This window comes from Apteryx rowi, unplaced genomic scaffold (genome assembly GCF_003343035.1).
Source record: "Apteryx rowi isolate R43461 unplaced genomic scaffold, aptRow1 scaffold_1, whole genome shotgun sequence".
Lineage (NCBI taxonomy): Eukaryota > Metazoa > Chordata > Aves > Apterygiformes > Apterygidae > Apteryx > Apteryx rowi.
The window spans coordinates 8,884,130-8,895,226 of NW_020447196.1; the positions used below are offsets into that span (position 1 = coordinate 8,884,130).

The following is an 11,097-nucleotide window of genomic DNA, read 5'->3' on the forward strand; positions in this document are numbered from 1 at the left end:
GGCAAACTTGGGATTCCTTTTAATGCTCCTTCACTATTAATCGGTTCCTCTATTGCTGCCTAGGAGGGCCCATGTTGGATTCATCAGACAGTGTACGACTGTGCAGCATTCTAGGTTTTATCTTGTTTTTCAGTAGTGGTTTTGATAACTTTCCTTAGACAAATAACATGGACAGTGGAAGCATTTTCCAGTTGTCCACTAATGTGTAAAAATAGTTCTTGATTCCAGTGCAGAGCACTGTGAAACATACTGTGTCAGTGTGGAGCCTCTCAAGGCTAAAATCTGTTGATCAGCATTAGCTTAGACACAAACCCCATAAGGGCTGAGCTATACTGAAAGCAGACAAAAGCCARCAGAATTTTTATGTCCTTTATTCCAGTGGAAACTCTTTTTAAGTTAGTAAACATTCCTCTGTACTATTTTCAAACCAAGAGCCCCCTCTGATGATACTGCTTCAAGAAATTGAATTAACTGGTACATATAAACGAAAGGAAGTTTGATTCATTTACTTTGACTTGAGCTGACAAACGCAGGTAGCAAACAATATAGAACTGATGAAAAGTAATTTACGGAGGAACTTTTGTAAGTAGATGGAAGCCCCTTTTGATCCTTGCTACGGGAAAGGACACTTATTTCAAATCAAACTTGAACCACTATTCAGAGAAACTCCATTAGATTCCAGGACTTCCATATGCATCACTGTACTACCATTTAAATCCGTGTCTAAACCTTTTCTCAAGTGCAGGGTGATCCATCATTCTCATTGGTAACATGTAAGCCTTCAAGCACAAACTTAGCTTAAGCTCTGTAACACACTCAGACAGACCATACTCAGCACTTAAATGTTCAAATTAAGAAGTAAATGCTTTCTATGATCTGCACTGAACAACTTAATCATACTTGCATAGCGAAGAAGGTTTTTAACACCCACTTTCTCTGTAGTGTACAGGGAGTGGTTTAAATATTCAAGCACTTTAGGAAACAAGTAGTTGCAGTCTTGGTTGAATGGACATGGACTGTTAGCAGCCATAAACTGAAAAATTCCGTATTTATAAAATATCTCATGGTGTCTTAATTCAGATACAGTGTACTGAATGGCATTGCACTAGTGCAGAATTTGACTAACTGGGTAAGCAAGTTGCAAATGACATTAAAATATACAGATGTTGTATCAGCTCTTCAAACTTCTTTTCAGTTTTTTTTATATATTGTAATAGCTCCATCTGGATCCCATAGCCACTATTATTGTTATAAATTTTATTATTCTTTTTGCCTCTGCCTGTTGTTTGCATTTGCAAGCTGCTTACGAGCATTCTTGAAGCAACACCTGAACCTTTCTCCAGAGTCTTAAACTTGATACTGTACATGTGAAAAATGTAGGAAAAGCACATTTTCTGAAAATTGCCTTGCTAAATGTGATATGGTACAGATTAATGTGTTATGGTACAGATTAAAATAAATGTTGCATGCCCTGATTTCCACATGATGTTTCTGGTAATACATTTCAATGGATGGGCAAATGTGTCTGCTGATTTCTCCAATTCCATCCCATCTATGTATCTATGCCATACTATAGACTTCTAAAAGCTTGATTTGGCTAATAATTAAAAAATAATATAGCTGCTGCTTCTTCAGAGTCTTTGTTGGATATTCTTAAAGTAATATTGACCATATTGCAGAACAAATTGTTAATATTATTGTAAGTTTTTTTGTTATAGTTAAGTATAGTTTATGCTGTAAGCTAACTTCATAAAAGTTTCCAGTCTCCAGTGGGATTCATAAGACAGTGTTTTCCAAGGTTAATTTACAGTCATGTCTGAAATTGGAAAGTCATTTAGCTTTGCAGTGCAATTTTTCTTTTGTTCTAACAGATTTTTTTAAGTCTGGTATTTACTAGTTGAGGGAACCACTTGGCAGAATTAAGGTTGTAATACTGAATTCACTGCTGCCACCTTTCAAAATAAGGCTGACAGATGGTAAAGACATTTTGTGCTGAACATCCATTAAATTCAGCTGGAAGTTGAGAGCCTTATTCTCTTAGTATCTTTAGAAACTCAATACAAACACCTCCCTGTGTATTAGGCATTCAGTAATGACATTAGGTGCCTGGACCTCAATTCAGGCTTAAAAATATGCTGTGGGAGCCACATGTTCCCAAGTCAGCATTTTGTCTCAAACTTCCATGCCATTATTCTTAAAATATTCAATAAAACTATGTCACAGATGGTAGATCTTATTAACATAAAACTCTCCGGTTCACTTTCTTGTCTCAACATATCCTGTTATGCTGGCAAAAAATAGTGTGATGAGGATATGAAACAGTCTTTATGTGTACATTCTCAGTTCCTGAAGTTTTCCACTATGAAAGTGAGGAAACTCTACATCTTCCAATTTTCAGTAATCAAATAGTGGTCTGCATTCTGCAAATTGAACGTTCAGTGAAACACACATGCAGCATTTCAATTCATCAACACCGAACTCCCTTAAGTTCTGAAACCTCATATGTCAAAATAAGCTCTTCTGCAATGCACTGGTGAGATGAGGTTTTTCTGTTCCTTTCTCACATGTGCTAATTGCAGCCAGCTGTTAAATGTCTAGTTTTAGTGGTATCTGTAGGACACTTTTTTAATAAACAGAAATAAACGCTCACTTACGCAACTGAGAACCGAAGCACTGCATCAATCACAACCATTCTCTGGATATGGCATTCTCCCTATAGGAAGACAAAAGATATTAATTGAAGACCATCACAGGTCAATTAAAAATACTTCATACTTTCAGTGGAAGAGTTTTTTCACAAATATTCTGCAAAGAGAAAAAGAAATTAATCTAATGAGCATCCTATTAGGATTAATTCCCTGAGCCTGTATTTTACTCTGCACCTCTGCTAACCATTACTTATGTATTATGCTAGCATTATGTATGTATTACGCTATTCAAAAACCATCATCAAGACTCAGATCCCATTTTGGCAAATACTGTATAAAAATYGGGCTTTACAAATTCATTAGAAAATGTTTAACTATATTAATTTCCTTTCAAGAAGCAGTTTGAGTGACATTGCACACAGCATGCCTTAAACATATTGCTTTCATTGGAAGAAAGGAACGTCAAGCTTCTGTATCAGTGTATCCCTGTAATTTATCAGTAGATTATCTTTCTTACAGGTGAAGGAGGCCATGCAGAGAATCCACGACCGAGGAAATATAGGAAAACTTATTCTGGATGTGGAGAAAGCACCCACTCCCCTGGTGAGTTCAAACCACTACATACATGGCATGTAGTCACGCAAGTTAACACATGTTAATGACCTTTGGAGAAATGTCACTTAAAACTTTTTTTGCATGCTGTTTTCTTCTAAATCGATAGCGTCTAAATAGCACCAGTAATCATAATTTATACTTTTAGCCTAAGGTGAAATGTAAATTGTGTCCCAGCAGTTAATTTTCTATGCAGAATGGCCATCTGCCTCTCCAAAAATGTGTCTTTAAGTCTTACTGGATTTTTGTGATCACGGTAAAACTGCAGGTCTGTTTCTGTCCCTGTGATGGAAAACTAATAGATGTGTCATGTAATACAAAGGTCCTGTATTAATAAGGATAAGTGAGTGGACTGAATAGAAAAAGACGCYGTCAGTATGACTTCAGCATGCCAGTAAAGAAGTGCTTTCTGATTCCCATGCAAAAGTCAGGATACACCTTTGGTAGGGATTTCTTTTACTTCTATTATGAAATATGAAGTACAGTACCTAAATACTTCCTCCTGGAAGTGTTCTGAAGGAAGATAGTTGCAATGGAGGTCTGTGCTCCACTGGATTTGGAGTACTTACCATGCTAGTGAAACATTATAGAGAGCGGTAGTAAATGGAAGACAGAGGCTCACACCTAAACCTTGGCTGATTATGTGGGAAAGAACAGTAAAAAAGACGATGAAAAGTTGACTTAAGATGGGCACTGAAGTATGAAGTTTGCTTTCAGACCTGAAATAGCTCTTGTTTTGAAGGAAGAGAAAAGAATTTGGAATTACAGTTAAGCTTTAACTCTAAAATTGGCCTCAAATCACTTACAAAATTCCTGCAAGGAAAAGGAAAGCTTTTGGGATCCCATACATGGAAATTGGAGATTGTTTTGTAGCTGAATTGCATGTCAAAACTGTAAAGCAGAATCCCTAACACAGAATTAATACATTTACTTCATCTGTTCTCTTGATAGTGTACATTGACAATAGCCATTAGTTAGAAGGTGAGAACAACTCTGTTATACTTTCATGAAAAGAGTTCATTCAAAAATACGGGTAATTTCAGAGCATTGCTTTTCTCCATTAAAATCGGGTTGTGTTTGAACTCTTTATTTTTATTTCCAGCAGGGGCTAGCAGTAATCAAACAAGGAAGGCACAACTTCACTGCATTTCTCTTTAAAAAAATTAATGGATCCCTTGTTATGTTGGTTTTGAGATAGCTGTAGGCTAATAAAAGAATCTTCTTGTGTCCTGAGAGAGCTAATGTTGGCGTAGAGGAAAATTCAGTCTTGTTAATCTATGCAGTTAAGCACTGTCACTTGTCCAGTTAACCAGACTCTTCTTGTGCCTCCGGAGACAAGTCAAACTGACAAGGTGAGGTATAGGTGGAGTACAGGCGGGTCTGGCACCTTTACAGTTTGTAATAAAGATTCCCATGTGAAAAAACATCATGTGCTCCTAAAATGCTGTCATGAATTACTAATTTCTCCAGTTGCCTACCAGCTGTACAGGCATCTTCAGTAACATATGGCAATGCAGTTTCTCCCCACTCCTGCATTATCCAAGAGTTCCACTCTGGTTATGCTCATCTGGTCACAGGTTTATTCTACCAACATTTACATATCCACTGCTTTATAAAGGTTTCCAATTCATTATTTTTTATAAAAAACAGCTGCTCTCTGAGTTTTCATGACACCATGCCTCATGTGGGACCAGATCCCATCCATTAGCATGCATTAAAGAATCATCTTATCTGTTTTTTGGAAGAGAAGATACAAAGGATTCATAAACCAGGGGGCTCATACACACTGTGAACTTCCTACACAGTTGTGTTTCCTATCTGAGAGCCTTAATATCATTTTGCTATAAACACACACAAGACTCCACTTGTGCAACTGTTCTGCAAAGCAGCTTTCTGTTATGTAATTCAGCTGTGATTCTTGAGAGAACAGCTTACGATTTTAGCTGAAAGTGGTATAGAGCCAACAATTTTTTTGTACAGACAGAATATGTATTTTCATGGTACAACCATGTCTGCTTTCATTTTTAAAATCACTCTATCAGAAGAATCAAATTGAAATAAAAATAGAAAAAATGATGTGATAGGCACTTTAATTTCCTTCATTTTTCATCCTGCAGATGGCCAATGACAGCACAGAGACAAGTGAGGCTGGGGAGGAGGAAGAAGACCATGAAGGGGACAATGAGAATAAAGAGCGCATGCCATTCATCCAGTAACAGCCAGAGGTGGCGGAAGAAAAGCAGAAGGATTGATCAAGTAGAAGGGAACAAGACTGCGAAATCTATTCTGTGCATCAGTGAACAAATGCTGTAGTACAGTGTGTGTTGTATTTGTCTGCAGTCAGCTGAGCTATGAGCTGTTGGTCATTGTTGTTTTGAACTCAAGTGCCATTCTCATGCAGTGCAGTATTATGACATTCCTGTGTGATACCCTGTAGGAGTCCCATGGATTTTTCTGTTCCAATTTAAAAGCCTTATTAACTTACTGTGTAATTTTAGATGGGCATCTTTCTCATGCAAATTCCAACATTTTGCATAAAATTATTTGGGGGGGGGGTTGCAAGTTGACAACAATGACACCAACAAAAAGAATTCCCCATTCGGCGCCTGGCAGATTCTAGTAACTGCAGGGAGGATTTTAAGTTTGGATTTTCAGTGTTAACATAGTTTTCCTTTTATGAACCACAGATAAAAGTTGCAAAGAAGATGAGTTTATTTTCCTCAATCACGCTTCCTCATCTTATAAACAATCCTATCTTCATTTTCAGAAATACCTCATTTGTAGCTTAGAGTCTGGAATTGTGCAAGAAATTGTTAACTGAGGGACTTTGATTAGTACTGTATAATCATACTAGTCATCAGCACTTGTAATTAAACACATTCATTCAAAGTGCTAACTATCGTGCTTCCCTGTTGATCTTCTGAGCTATCACCCCCTATGCTACAGGCAAAGAAAAGTCAGTGAATCACTTTTTTAGACCCAGAACTTTAATTGCCTGTAACCATTAGCATTGTTACTGACAATTCAACAACATCTTCTGCTAAGGACACATTTGAGTCAGCTGTGTCTGTAATCCAAAACAATTGTAAATTCAGTGATTTTTAAATCCTATCAGCAAGAATCACTCTTCAGTATGTGGAAAGAAATTATTTTGTAGGCAGAGTTTACAGCTCTGAAATCACTAATGGGTTGATCAGCTATCAAGCTAGAGCTGAACTCGTACAGCGGTTAACCCTTTTAAAAATTACTTTTAGGCCTTAATCCCATCAGAAGTTATGCATGGGGATAGGTGAGCAGTTCTATAAAAAGCTCTGCTCCCATATGTACAGTTTTACATATGTGATTATTTGCAGGATCAGGCATTCAAAGACCAGCTGGACTATCTACCTCCCACTAATGGAAACTATATCTGAACATGACATGAAAAGAATTCTTTTTTCCTTACCTTTCACCTACCCAAGCAGCAGCTACTCAGGTCCTCAATGGTCTTGTTAAAATAATTATTTTGAAATGAGTGCAACCACCTACAGTAGAAGCACTAAAGGAACATCAGAGACCTTGTATAATGCCATATATCTTTGAATTAATGTATTTTTTGCAAAAGAAAGTATTTCTCCAGGCATACCCCATTCACCTAAATCTGTGAGTATCATGTAGCAATAGAAGTTGAAAAATAATATAGAAAACTGGGGAGGGAAGGTTTCTCAGACTTTTCTCAATGCGAAAGGAATGGTGGATCCAGATGACTTTTATGTGTGGTTTTAGAGGATTCTCTTGTTTTTTCTGTTTGTTTAATCTTTGTTGCCTGAGTATTAATGTCCATCTCTTTACACTGTGCTCTTGAAGTTGCTGTTCTAATACTAGTTAATTGTGTAGAATGTTCATTCTGAATGAATTTCCCTTGGGTTAAACAATTCAAAAATAATGAAAATTAGTAACTATTGAGAAAAACGCCAAAAAAAGCTTTTGTTGAAATATCTGTTAAAACAGAACTTCAGTTTTCTCTAGATATTGATGCAGAACTTCATTATAGTTGATTTTATTTTCATGCTGGATTTATCTATACTTCCAGTGCCATATCAGGCCCAAACAGGGACTCTGTCCACAGAAAACAATGTATTCAGTGAGTTTTCCATGTATTGCAATTGCCAATTAGGCCTTTAAACGTAAGGCCATTAAGTTTTCACCACTCGGAAGCTGACAACAGTAGGAAATGTGCCCAATTTTGTTTTGCCGTTAGTGTAACAATGTTGTCCTGCAACAAACCTTAACATAACTAGGAATTTTAATTTGACGCCAAAGTGAGCAATATTGCTGGTAACCTTCGAGCTGGCAGTAAAGTGGCATTCTCAAGGCCTTAAATTAGTAGAGCAAGCAGAACAACAAATCGGTTCTTCTGTTAAAAACCACGGTATGGGTGGCCCTAAATTTTCCTTTGGGACAAATACAGATGGGTGATCTTGGTCATGGCCACYGACACCATAGGGACAACAATCCAATGAAACCATTTTGGCTAGTTCTTTCTGGTTTTGCTAGCAAGGCAAAAATACTCTTCATGCTATTTCATAACAATTTTAGGGCCATTTTCTAATCAGCAGCACATCAGTGCAGAGACTTGAGGTAATTGCAGTGAGTACAAAGGAGTACTTCTGGATCTACCTAATTACAGCACCACAGATGAGAATTGCAAGCACTAAGCTGAATTCTGCTCAGTTTTACCGGTATTAATATGGTGTACCTGAAGGTTACTCCTGAAATGAATGGAAAATTTTCAGGTATCTGTAATGGCAGCCAGATTTATGTTAGCAGAGTTTGGCCCACAAGCCCTAAATACTTTTCAGAATACCACGGACTAGTATCACTTAGGTTTGAAGTGGTAGAGGGCATGCTATACAAAATGATGGTGGTGAGATGATTATTACTGAACAGGTCTTATTGCAGTAGAATGAAGGTTTGCTTTTACCACTTACTAACACTGTTGTTTAACCAACTCTTAGACAATTGGTTAGTTTCTTCAAGTGCAACAAATTATTTCTCAATTTGCCTTAAAGGAACTGTGACAGTATTTCTTTAACTTAAGCCTGATTAAGTGAACTGAAACACTGTTTAATTGTATTTGTTGCTTTAGAGCTTTTGTTATATTGTGCCTACAAAGCAAATTATGTTTACATAAAAATATAAATAAAATATTGAGCATAGCATTATCCTTGGCTTACATGTTTCATTCTAGTATGATACCTCCATTAGTGAACGGACTTGGAGTTGGCTAAGACAAAAATGTGAAGGCTTCATTTTCCATTTTTGTCATGGAGGGATATAGAAAGAATTTTTTTTTTTATTATGGAGTACATTGGGGTTATTGAAATGGCTGAATAGGCTATTTCACAGAACATTAACAATTTAGACATAAAATGTTAAATGTTATAATTCTGTTTTAAAAGATACCATTTTAATGATCTAAGAAAATTCAAAACATTATGTAAGCACGGTTTGTGAAGTGTTTAAGGAAGTTTATTTTGAAATGCATAAACACCAGTTTCCAGAATTTTAGCACTGGGAGATAGCCTGACACATAAGTTATCCTCATAGAGAAGGTTCCTTTCAGAAATGAAGATACCCTAAGGGAATAACCTCAAAACAGAATCCAAAACAACTGCCACCAAATTAGGTAACAGCATGACGACATGACTGACTCTGAAATCCAGCTATCCCTGGTCTTAGACTTTTTGCTTAGGGCTGCAAGGAGGTGGTTCCATTCACATGGGACCCAGGATTACCTCTCCTGAAGGGAATTCTTATGCTTTCCCGTCAAAGACCTGAGCCAAACCTCACAGGTCATGTTTGTACTTGAGTATGTGGCTTTAAAGGTCTCCCTTCATGAAAGGAAGAAATGGTTCAATAAACTTCAGTTTAATATCTAAACAAAGAGGAAATGTTAGCTTTGGTTAATTCCAATTTTGCAGGACTTGTTATAAAGCCTGTTAAGTCCCTGGAAAATCTTACTTAAGTACTTGGTGGATCTGCCCTGTAATCTAAAAGCACATACGAACGCTTGCTGGTTGTGAAGAGGAGGAGAGTATATCTCTGCGCTCTGTTTTCCAATCTTATTAAGCAAATAATGATCAGTGCATCACTGATCATAGGGTGAGGATAAGGCTGGAAGCAAACAGCTGTAGCCTTTTGCAAACTCTCTGTGATTACTAACAAAGCTCTGCCTTTCACCAGCTTTCCCACCAGGCCATCCAGACTAGGTTATCATACAGCCTAACACGCAGGGGCTGCTGCCACGCAAGCAGAGATGCAGCAGGCTGTTTTCCTGTAATGTCTGGCCAGAGGAAACGCAAAAATCATCTTAGGATAGTTAAGCATCCTCGGTCCTCACCTCATCCTGCTTTACGTGCTTCTCATTTTCCGTGAGCTTAGTGATTAAGCCGAGTGGATTTTCCCAGAACAGATCCTTCTAGTTGTTGACGTGATTGGCAGCACACAACACCCAGAACACCTCCAGCTCCTAGCGAATCATGAGGGAGTTTCTGGCAACCCCTAAGTCCCTCAGTGCGAGCTAGCATTCCTCCTGGTATTAATAATCAACCTTTTTACCATGAAAAGAGCCAAAACTATCAACAGGCTGTAACTGATACCTGCAGCCCCACTAATCAAACAAGGCATCTTTTCTCCAAGTAACTCTTAACATCTAGGCTGATATCCTTAGGCAAATGTTCTCCTTTGAGAGAACAGGTTAGAGTACAAATGCAAACATAGTTTTATCTCCTTAGTCTGAGCTGCTGTGCTGACTCCCCTTCCTTGATCCTAAGCCATTCCTTTCATGTTTACCTGGGCTATTGCTGTCAATTACTCCTGCCGTAAATGCTGTGGTTTTCCAAACACTGGCTGGATCGCTGCCGCTTGTAGCAATGCTGTGTTGGGCACCCCACCTCCAGGGAGTTGCTCAGAAATTGGAAGGCGCTGGGAGAACAATGCAGATGATGGAGCTAGAGGATGAACACATGAAGAGAAATTAATTATGCATCTCTGCCCAAGAGAGACAAAGGAGTAGAATTTGCAGTGTTATTTGTTGATTTATTTGTATGTTTTGCATATATTCACCATATGCCTGATTAATAGGTATTTGTGTCACTTATATTTCTCTTCTAAGGAGGCACAGACTCTTTTAGCAGTATTTAAAGACCATATTTGTATTCTTTCAGGATGAACGAAGCTCTTTGTCAGTCAAACATTCAGCACTCTCTCCACTGGTTTTCAGGGTAACCAAAGAAAAAAAGCTGTTGTAAACATGCATATTTTCTGCATCCAGTCTGATTCCTCCCCCTTTTATTCTTTACTAAGAAGCATTTACAAGAAACTGTGTAGGCTGCTAGCCCAGTCAGAATCCCTTCCAGCAGCAGTAACTTCACATTCTGGTAGCAAGTTTACATCCCCAGTTAAGGAAAGAGGGTTGAAAAACACTTGGTGTCTCCTTAGATTTGTACAGATAAGCATGCTTTGGAGAACAGAGGGCTTTTTTGCACTGAAGGTCTCAGCTGCAAAGAAACAGGTAAGAATGCAATACCCATAGCTAAGCTGGTATTATTTGGGAGCTTCTGTTGTTCGAAGCTAGTAATGGGGGATAATAGGGCTCTTCATCTCAAGAGCTGTCTGCAGCTCATAAATGACAGCACATTCACTGCTTTAAAAAAAGGCTGAAGCTCGAAAATGCCAATTTGCGCCCCAGGGAGATGTTAGCTAAAGCAGCCCGTGCATGCACAAAGCAGAGCCAGCAGGAAGGGGAGGCTCTGGGCTGGTTTGTTAAGTGTGCGGGGTTTAGTCACTGCGCCAG

General features: G+C 38.1%; 1 protein-coding gene across 1 annotated transcript in view; it reads left to right on the forward strand.

Moving 5' to 3' along the window:
* VAT1L (vesicle amine transport 1 like) overlaps window positions 1-8,461 on the forward strand; it is a 63,321-nt gene extending 54,860 nt beyond the window's left edge. Inside the window, exons 8-9 of the mRNA XM_026058594.1 lie at window positions 3,168-3,251; window positions 5,378-8,461. Of these exons, the coding sequence (XP_025914379.1) occupies window positions 3,168-3,251; window positions 5,378-5,476 (183 nt within the window). The 3' untranslated portion in view covers window positions 5,477-8,461. The remainder of the gene's footprint in view (window positions 1-3,167; window positions 3,252-5,377) is intronic.
* Window positions 8,462-11,097: the final 2,636 nt, after the last annotated feature.